Raw genomic sequence first — 12,679 nt, 5'->3', positions numbered from 1 at the left:
CTGTAAAGCTAAAAAAAAAAAAAAAAAAAAAAAAAAAAAGCACAGTTATTTTCCTAAAGCTGGTAGTGATGATCTTATGAATCAATGTGAATGTTTGTTTTACACATAAGTACATTTTGCTGGTTCTTTACAGATTAATATTGAGACAACCGCTAATTTCTATTGTTTGAAGTAATGTTGCAATATTAAGACACTGGTATTATTATTATTTTCATCCATATAGCATATTTTGATTTTTCACTGGAGCACTAGCTAAAAGGAGAGGATGTATATCATTCTGGTAAATGACATGTTTATGCCATGTGTGGACTACAACGGATACCGTACTTGCTAGAAGTACGCATGCTCAATATGTTACGGTTCATGCTCACGACTCATGTCTGTATGCCACGTTAACCTGTTGCTGGCAGTTGTAATTAAAACACTTAAACTACAGTATGATCTCCTCGCTCATTTCGACAAAAGTAATTAAAGTAAAGTAAAGTGTGGGCGGCGTGGCTCAGTGGGTAAAGCGGTCGTCTTGTAGCTTGAAGGTTGCCGGTTTGATCTTCGGCCTGTCGAGCTCATGTCGAGGTGTCCCTGAGCAAGACACCGAACCCCAAATTGCTCCTGATGGGACGTGGTTAGCGCCTTGCATGGCAGCTTCCGCCATCAGTGTGTGTATGTGTGTGTGTGTGTGAATGGGTGAATGTGATGTATAATGTGAATCGCTTTGGGTAAAAGTATTATATAAATACAGACCATTTACCATGTAAATATCAGAATAAAGAAGAACACCAAACACATGAAGGAGCTAAACGTTATTTCCCTAATCTAACCAAACGGGATGGGTAGGAATAATATCACATAGTGTTCTGCTGTTAAAATGCTTCTAGATGTTTTTTTTTTTTTACCAATAGTCAGTAAAAATCAGAGTTAAAATACAGACATATGATTAGATATGATTTAAGCTTTATAAGGATTTACCATCATGTGTCTGTGCTTAAAGCTGCATCCATTTAAAATCAGTTAATAGTTTTTCATCTCTGGATGTGAATCTAATGCTCGTGTTTTATTTTACATTTTCCTCACCAGCACTGAAACCTTCACAGGGTCCAGATTCAGATGTGAGTATATTGTCCTGGTGGCTGCTCTCTTCCTAATAATTTTCTTCTTTTAATGTTGTTTGGTGTGTAAATGTGTTCTTACTTTGAGATGAATGTGTGTGAGCAGACGGAGGAGTGGGTCGTGGCTCTTTTCGACTTCCCTGGACAGACTGCTGAGGATCTGTCCTTCCACAAGGGGGCGCTGATCCAAGTGACCGAGCACATTGATGCAGAGTGGAGGAGGGGAAAACTGGAGGGGCGAGAAGGCCTTTACCCAGCAGCCTTCACTCAGCCCTACCAAGGTACAACTCAGACACAATATCACAGATGTATGGGTGCAGTTAAATAAACAAATAAGAATATTTTTCTAAACCAGTTTGTCGTCTTGTTTCCAGCTCAGCCAATCACAAGCCAGCAGGTGGCAGTTAAAGGCACGGCCAAAGCTGTGTTTGACTTCACGGCCGAGAACGAGGACGAACTCACACTGAAGGTGTGTGATGAGAGATTTCTGTCCTCAAAACGTTTTAAGCCATAAATATGTTTATATACATTGAAGTTATGAAATGATGGCAGAAAAAAATTTAAGTGCAAAAATTTCTGTCAATTTGAACTAAAGTCCAACAAAAACTTTGTTTTAGTTTGTTTGCAAAGAAAAAAACAATCCTGTCATTTTCTGGTGGTGAGAATGGAGAAAAAGTCTCTAAAATCTGTAAAACACGAGAGAACAAACCAGTGAAGGTGGTCTGTTTCCTCTGCAGGTCGGAGATGTTGTCACACAGGTGGAGTCTGTAGACGAGCAGTGGATCTTGGGCGTTGTGAACGGGAAGCGCGGGATTGCACCTAAAAACTACATTTCATTTCTCTGATGGGGAAATCCTGACCTCAGGTTGGGAGTTTTAAACTGGGAAAGATGCACATAAACCCAGTCCAGTGTTTTTTAAAAGACTGATGTTTTATTTCTAGACGGCATGATGAGATTTTACTGGACCTAGATGGACACTACTGGTCAGTTTTGCCTTTCATGACTGGATTTATCTGTTGTTCTTCTTTTGATCCAGTGGACCGAAGCTGGTGTTTTATTTCCTCTGGATTCATCCAGATGATTATAAAAAACATTCAGATTGGAAATGTTAAAAAAGCCATTTCTTCTTCACTTTTACCCTTTTATTATATGTTTACAGAAGTTTCAGACTTTAAAAAAATATCAGTTAACCAGATTATTTTATGTTTAATGCAGTGAAACCGTTACAGACGTCACTTTGAGCCTGATCAGATAAATAAAGTGAATGAGGAGGAGCTCTGCTGAGCGGCTGCACAACAGGAAACGTTAAGTTGGCTTTGGTGTTTTTACAGAATCTGCAGCCTGATTAAAGCACATGCTTTGATTTCTAGATGAGTTTAGGCTCCGTGGTCTGACAGCTTCATATAGCAAATAGCCAGACAAATAACCTGTTTTTATTCTAGTTGACGTTAGAAGGTTCTTGTGTTTTATATCAAATCATTTTACTTGTTTATCACAGCAGGTTTCATCCTTTATGCTCAGAAATCGATGCTGAATTTTCTTTCTGTCAGATGTCGATCGTTGTTTTCTTATAATAAAAACACCAAAAATAACCAACAGCGTAAGGTGTTCTCGAGTAAAGCTGTTAGACGTGTTACCCTGGCTCATTTACATCCACTTGGGCTATGAATAACAGTGGATGTAATGAAAACAATTTAATTAAACTATATAAACTCGTGTCTTCACTAAATGGGATTAAAAGTCAGATAACATTTTACAGAGTGAAACCGGAAGCTGCGTTGGCACCAGATTATTGGTAAATCTTCAGATAAAACATTTCCTACCTTTGGTTACCCGAAGCAGTTTTTCTTTTTTATTCTAAACATCATACTGAGCAGGCTGGAGCAACAGTGAAGATCTGGAAACCAGCTTAATATTTTTCCTGTTTCCTCGGTTTATTTCCTTTGTTCCCACACAGATTGAGTCTCGGCCACTAACTTAAACTTTTAAGATCTATCTTATGAAAGCATATTTTTTTCCTTCCAGGTTTGCAGCCAGTGACTCAGCCGTGATGCCCGATTTTACATATTTTAAACTAAAAGTGCAGATAAAATGATATTTGTGTGTTTGCATCTGAGGCTCATATTCAAACTGAATGAGTTGCTTTTTTATTTAAAACTAAGAACAATGATGTGTCCTTAAAACCAACATTAAAGGTGGTTTTCTTTTTTTGTTTTTAGGAGAAAATATAACAAAGTCAAATTCAGCATGATAGCATTATATGTGAAGTATTAGAGGTTGATTCTGGTTCTCTGCTTTTTACGTTGTAATCTGACTGGTGGAAACAATAACTGTGTTTAACTGGTCGAATTTTCAAGTTGTACAACACATGTACACGTTTTTATCGTCAATGAGAGGAAATAAAATTCTGCATCCGCTGCAGGGGTGTTAGCTTGGTCTTTGATAGCAGATTTACATGAATGGGGTGTGTGTTGCTCACAGCTTTTGCATGAATAGTTGCAGAGTTGGTGCTAATGCCAGAAGCTGATCATCAGTTATTGTCTGATGCTAATGGTGTCTGCTGCACATTAGTTTAAAGACAAGGTCACAGTAATGGCTGGTTTCTCGAAATATTTATGTCTAAAGCACCTTTTTTAAACAAACATTGCAACACAAAGGGCTTTACAGTAAAATCCATCTTTACCCGTCAAGCCCTCCAGACCGCAAGCGCACAGGTCACACACATGCACATTAAAAAACATTTTCTTTAAAAGTGCTTTATTAACCCTCACTGATCCTATTAGGGAAACTAAAACACTGGAAGATTAAAGAAAAGATTTTAAGCTTATTTTTATTTGTTTGGGTTTTTTGTTGCTCTCAGTGTATCGCCATGTTGTCTTTTGCTTGTGTGTGTTCTTTAAAAAGGAAAATTAAAATGTTGATTACAGAAAAGAATAGGACCTCATGTACGTTGTAGAGGTTGGAGAGCTAGATCGCTGCAGGCATCATGTGCATCTTGTACAACTGGCAGTGTCCCACCATCTCCAGACTTCTCCCCACTACTGATCGGATCACTGCGATTACAAAGAGACACCAGAGCTCAACAACTGTGTTCCTGAGGTGAGACTTTCTGTAACTGAGTCAACTCCACAAGTTCAGCAGCAGCATCTTGTTAGACTCAGCGACTGAAGTTATGATTCATTTGGATATAATGCAGTACACTTTTTGTTTAAAAGGAAAAAAGTCTAATTGATTTGTGTTGACATTTTTAGGATGTCAGTGCTGCTTTATTTATCAGTTTGATAACAAATGTATCGAAGTGTAGTAATGGACCTATTTCTTTAAGTGCAATGACACAACTTCCCTGTAGTCTGCAGCATGTGCACATAGGTACTGCTAGGTTGTTGATGACTTGTTTCGAATAAGAAACTGGTAGAACTTGGTCTCAGAGTGCCTCATTATGGGGGTCTATCGGCCCTGGCGGTTTCTCGGGGTCGGTGTTCGGGTGGTTCATTGTGTGGGCCTAGGGGCTGGTGCTCCCTGGGGGGCGGGCCAGGGGGCTGGCCTGGGTTGGGTGGCCAAGTCGCTGTGGTGGGGGGCAGGGGCTCCAGGTCAGGGGGTCTTGGGTCCGACCAGAGGTATGGGTGTGCAACCTGGGCTCTCTGGTCCCCTGGGGTGGTGGTGTGGACTTCCAGGGTAGAGTGGGCGTCCATGGCGCTGCTGCCTTGGACTCTTGGCCGGGCTGGGCCTTTGCCCTTCTTCCCTCGGGGGGAGGGTTAGGGGTTACCTAGCCTTGGTGTTGGATTGGCGTGGCCCACGGTGGTTTTGCCTGGGGCTGTTGGGTTCTTGCCGGGGGCATGGGTGGCCCTTGGATATGTGGTGTGCCCGCTATCTGTGTGGCCCGTGCCGCAGCGCTCGGTATCCGCTAGCCCTGCCCACGGTCACCCTGGGCTGCTCGGTGCCCCTGCCCCATTGCGCCGGGCGGTTCTGGTCTGGGGCCCCATCTGCTCTGGGCTGAGTGGGGCTGCTGCTCTCTGCTTTGGCTGTCCTGGGCTTTGGGCTCTGTGGGCCTGCCAGGCCTTTGGGGCCTCGGCCATCCCCCCCCCCGTCTCCCCCTGATACTTCGGGGTGCGGCGTGGTCACGGCCCCCTTGCAAGCAAATGTTTTATCTTTGATGCATGATCACACATGCATGTTCACGTTCACACGTGCATGCTCACAAAAGTGCTCGTATCTCAATCTGCTTTCAACTAGATGTTGCTGATGTTTGTGTGTTGGTACATCTCTCTACAGGTATGTTTGATGACTTCTGCACTTTTTCATATCATCATTATCCTACTTTCTTTATGTATGAAGTAGTACTGTGGTAGTTTATATTGTTTTTGTGAATACTGATGTGATGTAGACAGCCTAGACAACTTTTATCTCCACATTTCAATTCTGTCCTTTTCTCTTTTTCTCTCTTCCCTGTCAGGTTCAGCACCGACATATCAAGACTAAAGAAAATAAGATAATAATAAAATAATAAAATTATTCTAAACATCCAAGGGCAGCTATTTATACAACATGTCTCCCTTGGTAGAGCAAATCAGTCTGGAAAAATATGGCATACAGACCACCGTTCTGTATGTTAGGATGCTGAACAGGACAGGGTTAAAAAAAACAAAAGGGGGGGCCTCTTTATTATTTTGAAGTTGTAAAACAGCAATGACTGAAAGTCCTTACTTTGTTTGTGAAACAAACTGAATACATTTCCTGTTTCCTCCCCTGTCAGTTATTGGTTTAACCACAGTGCTGCAAAGTGCAGCTGAAGAGAAGAAGACATCAAAGTTTTACTTCTTGTGTCATGCATTGATTTCCTGGTGTTCAAACAATTCTTACGAAGAGCTACTATGGCTCAGAAAGGAGTTCAGCTGGAAAAAGAAACCATCTCTTGTTCCATCTGTCTGGATCTACTGAAGGATCCGGTGACTATTCCCTGTGGACACAACTACTGTATGGACTGTATTAAAACCCACTGGGATGAAGAGGATCAGAAGGGAATCCACAGCTGTCCTCAGTGCAGGAAAACGTTCATACCGAGGCCTGTCCTGGAGAAAAACATCCTGTTAGCAGAGTTAGTGGAGGAGCTGAAGAAGACTGGACTCCAAGCTGCTCCAGCTGATCACTGCTATGCTGGACCTGAAGATGTGGCCTGTGATGTCTGTACTGGGAGGAAGCTGAAAGCCACCAAGTCCTGTCTGGTCTGTCTGGTTTCTTACTGTGAGAAACACCTCCAACATCATTATGAAGCTCCACTATTACAGAAACACAAGCTGGTGGAGCCCTCCAAGAATCTCCAGCAGCTCATCTGTTCTCGTCATGATGAGGTGATGAAGATTTTCTGTCGTACTGATCAGCAGAGTATCTGTTATCTCTGCTTAATGGATGAACATAAAGGTCATGAAACAGTCTCAGCTTCAGCAGAAAGAGCTGAGAAGCAGAAGGAGCTGGAGGTGAGTCGACAACAAATCCAGCAGAGAATCCAGGACGGAGAGAAAGATGTGAAGCTGCTTCAACAGGAGGTGGAGGCCATCAATGGCTCCGCTGATAAAGCAGTGGAGGACAGTGAGAAGATCTTCACTGAGCTGATCCGTCTCATCCAGAAAAGAAGCTCTGATGTGAAGCAGCAGATCAGATCCCAGCAGGAAACTGAAGTGAGTCGAGTCAAAGAGCTTCAGGAGAAGCTGGAGCAGGAGATCACTGAGCTGAAGAGGAAAGACGGCGAGCTGGAGCAGCTCTCACACACAGAGGATCACACCCAGTTTCTACACAACTACCCCTCACTGTCAGCACTCAGTGAGTCTACACACTCATCCTGCATCAATATTCGTCCTCTCAGATACTTTGAGGATGTGACAGCAGCTGTGTCAGAGACCAGAGATAAACTACAGGACATCCTGACAGAGAAATGGACAAACATCTCACTGGCAGTCACTGATGTGGACGTTTTACTGTCTGAACCAGAACCAAAGAGCAGAGATGGATTCCTAAAATATTCAAGACAAATCACACTGGATCCAAACACAGCAAACACACATTTGTCATTATCTGAGGGAAACAGAAAAGCAACAAAAATGAATCAACAACAGTTTTATTCTAGTCATCCAGACAGATTCACTTATTACTACCAGGTCCTGAGCAGAGAGAGTCTGACTGGACGTTGTTACTGGGAGGTGGAGTGGAGAGGAGGAGGAGTTGAAGTAGCAGTCGCCTACAAGAACATCAGCAGATCAGGAAATTTGTATGAATGTTTTTTTGGATGGAACAACAAATCTTGGTCATTATGTTGTGAAACAAACATTTACACATTTTGGCACAAGAGAGTCCAAACTCCAGTCTCAGGTCCTCCTTCCTCCAGAATAGGAGTGTATCTGGACCACAGAGCAGGTATTCTGTCTTTCTACAGCGTCTCTGAAACCATGACTCTCCTCCACAGAGTCCAGACCACATTCACTCAGCCGCTCTATGCTGGACTCTGGATAGGATTAGAAACCACTGCTGAGTTCATTAAATAGAGAAACTACTGCAGCTTCAGGCAGGTTGTGTTTAGTCATGATGGATTTTCTTCTGCTTTCTTTCATTTTTTTCAAAGAGCCGTAACATCATAAATATTGTAAAGTTTATTAAATGCCTGAAACCCAAAAGTGTTTTCTAAAAACTTCTTTAACGAACTTCATGTCAAACCCAAAAGTTTAAAACAAAGAGTTAAAATAAAGAACTGGCCTCACTGCTCCAGTAACTTTGGGGTGGACTGAATGTTAAGATAAAATACATCTTCCTTCATTAAAATGTTAAAGAATTACATCAGTTTAATCAATTAATAGAACTTTACATGTTCAGTTGTGAATTTTTGATCAATCCTGTTGTAGTTTTTTATTTTTTTGTGAATTTATTTGATAATTATTGGCTTATTAAGATGGTGCAGTGATTAGTTTGTTAAATGATCAGAGTTTGAACTGTTTTCTGTTGGATACATTTTTAAAGCTGCTCATCTATAAAGATTTGTTCGGTTGCATATTTGATCTGAAACTCAAATTTGTGTCTGTGTGAGAAATTCTAATAAAATCTATTTTTTAATTTTATTGATCATGATTGACATAATTTCAATATTTTATAATGAAAATGTAAAAAATAAGTTTTCTGCAGCTGCTGTAAAGGACACATCTGCTGAATTGGGATTAAAATGTGTTTTAATAAGTAACAAACTTAAAGCTGTTAGAATAAAACAGCAGCAAATATTCACACATTTGGATGGTTGTACAAACTTTACTTGCACACAGTGAATAAATCCTTTAATAAACAAAGATCCATCGGAGCTGCTGCTCCAGGATTCTTCCTTCTCCTCCAGGACCTCAGCACACCTCTGCAGGTAAAGACAGAGTGATTAGTGTTTGTCCACCACCACGTATGATTGAAATAAGTGTCAGTTTTTGCATTAAAACATTAAAGTGTCTTAATATACAGCTAAATATCTGTTACTAAAATACTTTTTGTTCTCAGTAAAACACAACAGCTGCAGAAACCGCCCTCATGTTCAGGACGTTTATCCTCTAAATGTAGGGTTTGAAAACAGTCAAAGTTTATAAATAAGCAGGATAAAGTGTTTTTGGTGGATTTGGTTCACTGCTGTGACAAAACACCTACGTGGCCAATCTAGAATTCAGTTCCCAAGATACTAGTAAATTCTGATTTTTATGTGTAAAAACAAACATACAAACACAAGCATTAATTCCACAGATTAATCTCTTTGTCCTATTAAAAAGTCTCAGTATTGGTATTGATGATACTGGTCCTGTATTTACTGGGTATCAGACCAATACCAAATCGTATAATATCACACACCACTAGTTTCCAACAAAGACTGAGATGAAAACCTGCCAACGGTAAAAACTGTTGATGTACTGAGAACATCTGAAGTGCATCTGTCCATCTTCAGCTGATGAGGAGGCATAAAAATATCATAACTTTGTGACTTTATCTTCATGGGGCCAAGTTATGTGCTAATGTTTTGCTTCAGAACAGGCAGAACCCAACATGTCCTAATGTTCAGATCCAGCTCCATGAAGATGTTTATCTGAACCTGACAGGTCGGTGCAGAGCCCAACTCACCTGATCTAGAATGGGATGAACTAAAACACCCAGTTCACTAAAAATTCACTGTTCTTCTATAATGTTCTTCAAGTTAGATTTAATTACACACAATATTTATCTCTATAGATCAAGGCACACGTCTGGATTTTAAAGAACACAATGAAAACATGTTGAGGGAAGAAGAAGATGAATGGATATAATGACATGAACATAATCTATGATGTAGGGCTGGGCGACGTGGTCTAAACCTGATAAACCAATATTTACTGGCTTCATCCTGATACACGATATATATAATGATGTTTTTAAATCTCCTCTAAAATGAATGAATGAATTCAGCATTATCATGAATAAAATGACACCAGTAGTATTTCAGTAAACTCGGCAAAATTTAACTTCATTGTGATTTTTCACTTGCAAAAAACTTTTTATTGTGAACCAGGGACCTGCTCTCATAAACTTAATAAAAACCAGTGTTTCCCCAACCATCAGGGGTCACCCCAACCCCCAACATTAACCCCCACCACCCCAAGAAGATCAAGTTTAATTTATTTTCTACAATTACTTAATTAATATCTTATATCTTTTTATTCAATTATTTTATTTAAAAATGTTTTCTTATTATTTATGTTAAGATCTATTTTGCACCAGGCCACAGCAGAAGTAATCTAAGGTTCCTTTTCCTCTAGAACAGGTTTATATTTTGTTCTTTTATTATAAAAACTAAACAGCCTGATCTTTTTAAACATTTTTTTAACTTTTTTTTATCTTATTCTCATGATGACATGTAATTATCTCGTGTCATGTCTCTGCGTGCCGCGTGCACACAGGTGAGCTACATTCCCATCAGCAGCGTCTGCAGTGATATGGATTCTGCATCGGTCTGTGTGGTGAAAAAGGAAATTAAATGAAAGAAAAAGGTCTGGTTTACCAGTAGATCTACATTCCTAACCTCATCCACTGGTCACAAGTTGTGATAGGTACTGGTCAAAAGAACGAGATCACAAACACAAGAGGGCAAAATGAGTTTCCTCTGCAGGGTGGCCGGAGACAGGATGAGAAGGTCGGTCATCCAGGAGGGGCTCAGAGTAGGGTCACTGCTCCTCTGCATCAAGAAGAGCCAGATGAGGTGGCTCAGGTTTCTGGTTAAGATGCCTCTTGGACTCCTTCCTGGTGAAGTATTCTGGGTAAGTCCCACTTGGAGGTGCCCCTAGGACAGGCCCAGGACATGCTGACTACATCTCTCTGCATGGATGGATGGATGGATTGCTAAAGGACCACCATGGTCACACCTGGGTAAAGGAGGCAGACCTCAGGAAATACTGGTCTTCCCAAGAGAGATAGTGACAACTAGACAACTATCAGGCTAGACATCGTCATGTGGTCTGTGGTGGAGAAGAGGGTGCAGCTCATAGAGGCTCTATGATAGAGCTAAGCATTCCTTGGGTTGAGGGTAGGGCAGCAAACCATGAAAGGAAACCTCTAAAGAAAGGTGGTTCATTATGTGACCCTAGGGGCTGGTGCTCCCTGGGGGGTGGGCCAGGGGGCTGGCCTGGGTTGGGTGGCCAAGTTGCTGTGGTGGGGGGCGGGGGCTCCAGGTCAGGGGGTCTTGGGTCCGACCAGAGGTATGGGTGTGCAACCTGGGCTCTCTGGTCCCCTGGGGTGGTGGTGTGGACTTCCAGGGTAGAGTGGGCGTCCATGGCGCTGCTGCCTTGGACTCTTGGCCAGGCTGGGCCTTTGCCCTTCTTCCCTCGGGGGGAGGGTTAGGGGTTACCTAGCCTTGGTGTTGGATTGGCGTGGCCCACGGTGGTTTTGCCTGGGGCTGTTGGGTTCTTGCCGGGGGCATGGGTGGCCCTTGGATATGTGGTGTGCCCGCTATCTGTGTGGCCCGTGCCGCAGCGCTCGGTATCCGCTAGCCCTGCCCACGGTCACCCTGGGCTGCTCGGTGCCCCTGCCCCATTGCGCCGGGCGGTTCTGGTCTGGGGCCCCATCTGCTCTGGGCTGAGTGGGGCTGCTGCTCTCTGCTTTGGCTGTCCTGGGCTTTGGGCTCTGTGGGCCTGCCAGGCCTTTGGGGCCTCGGCCCCCCCCCCCGTCTCCCCCTGATACTTCGGGGTGCGGCGTGGTCACGGCCCCCTTGCAAGCAAATGTTTTATCTTTGATGCATGATCACACATGCATGTTCACGTTCATACGTGCATGCTCACAAAAGTGCTCGTATCTCAATCTGCTTTCAACTAGATGTTTCTGATGTTTGTGTGTTGGTACATCCCTCTACAGGTATGTTTGATGACTTCTGCACTTTTTCATATCATCATTATCCTACTTTCTTTATGTATCAAGTAGTACTGTGGTAGTTTATATTGTTTTTGTGAATACTGATGTGATGTAGACAGCCTAGACAACTTTTATCTCCACATTTCAATTCTGTCCTTTTCTCTTTTTCTCTCTTCCCTGTCAGGTTCAGCACCGACATATCAAGACTAAAGAAAATAAGATAATAATAAAATAATAAAATTATTCTAAACATCAAAGGGCAGCTATTTATACAACATGTCTCCCTTGGTAGAGCAAATCAGTCTGGAAAAATATGGCATACAGACCACCGTTCTGTATGTTAGGATGCTGAACAGGACAGGGTAAAAAAAAACAAAAAGGGGGGCCTCTTTATTATTTTGAAGTTGTAAAACAGCAATGACTGAAAGTCCTTACTTTGTTTGTGAAACAAACTGAATACATTTCCTGTTTCCTCCCCTGTCAGTTATTGGTTTAACCACAGTGCTGCAAAGTGCAGCTGAAGAGAAGAAGACATCAGAGTTTTACTTCTTGTGTCATGCATTGATTTCCTGGTGGTCAAACAATTCTTACGAAGAGCTACTATGGCTCAGAAAGGAGTTCAGCTGGAAAAAGAAACCATCTCTTGTTCCATCTGTCTGGATCTACTGAAGGATCCGGTGACTATTCCCTGTGGACACAGCTACTGTATGAACTGTATTAAAACCCACTGGGATGAAGAGGATCAGTAGGGAATCCACAGCTGTCCTCAGTGTAGGAAAACGTTCATACCGAGGCCTGTCCTGGAGAAAAACATCCTGTTAGCAGAGTTAGTGGAGGAGCTGAAGAAGACTGGACTCCAAGCTGCTCCAGCTGATCACTGCTATGCTGGACCTGAAGATGTGGCCTGTGATGTCTGTACTGGGAGGAAGCTGAAAGCCACCAAGTCCTGTCTGGTCTGTCTGGTTTCTTACTGTGAGAAACACCTCCAACATCATTATGAGTCTTCTACTTTTAAAAAACATAAACTAGTTGAGGCTTCCACTAATCTCCAGCAGCTCATCTGTTCTCGTCATGATGAGGTGATGAAGATTTTCTGTCGTACTGATCAGCAGAGTATCTGTTATCTCTGCTTAATGGATGAACATAAAGGTCATGAAACAGTCTCAGCTGCAGCAGAAAGAGCTGA

General features: G+C 42.2%; 3 protein-coding genes across 4 annotated transcripts in view; 1 reads left to right on the top strand and 2 right to left on the bottom strand.

Moving 5' to 3' along the window:
* The window catches only part of LOC121639776, a 565,698-nt gene that overhangs the window by 175,230 nt on the left and 377,789 nt on the right, over positions 1 to 12,679 (bottom strand). The window lies entirely within an intron of this gene.
* The window catches only part of LOC121639814, an 882,884-nt gene that overhangs the window by 512,656 nt on the left and 357,549 nt on the right, over positions 1 to 12,679 (bottom strand). The gene's annotated exons all lie outside the window — the stretch shown is intronic.
* On the top strand, positions 5,893 to 8,195 carry LOC121639740 (tripartite motif-containing protein 16-like). The gene has a single exon (XM_041985205.1). The coding sequence runs from the start codon at positions 5,979 to 5,981 to the stop codon at positions 7,641 to 7,643; it is 1,665 nt and encodes a 554-aa protein (XP_041841139.1). The 5' UTR covers positions 5,893 to 5,978; the 3' UTR covers positions 7,644 to 8,195.

Source organism: Melanotaenia boesemani, chromosome 5 (genome assembly GCF_017639745.1).
Source record: "Melanotaenia boesemani isolate fMelBoe1 chromosome 5, fMelBoe1.pri, whole genome shotgun sequence".
Lineage (NCBI taxonomy): Eukaryota > Metazoa > Chordata > Actinopteri > Atheriniformes > Melanotaeniidae > Melanotaenia > Melanotaenia boesemani.
This window is presented reverse-complemented; position numbering and strand designations above follow the sequence as displayed.

Coding starts and splice junctions, on each gene's coding strand:
- LOC121639740 (XM_041985205.1), top strand. CDS start 5,979: ATGGCTCAGAAAGGAGTTCAGCTGGAAAAAGAAACCATCTCTTGTTCC.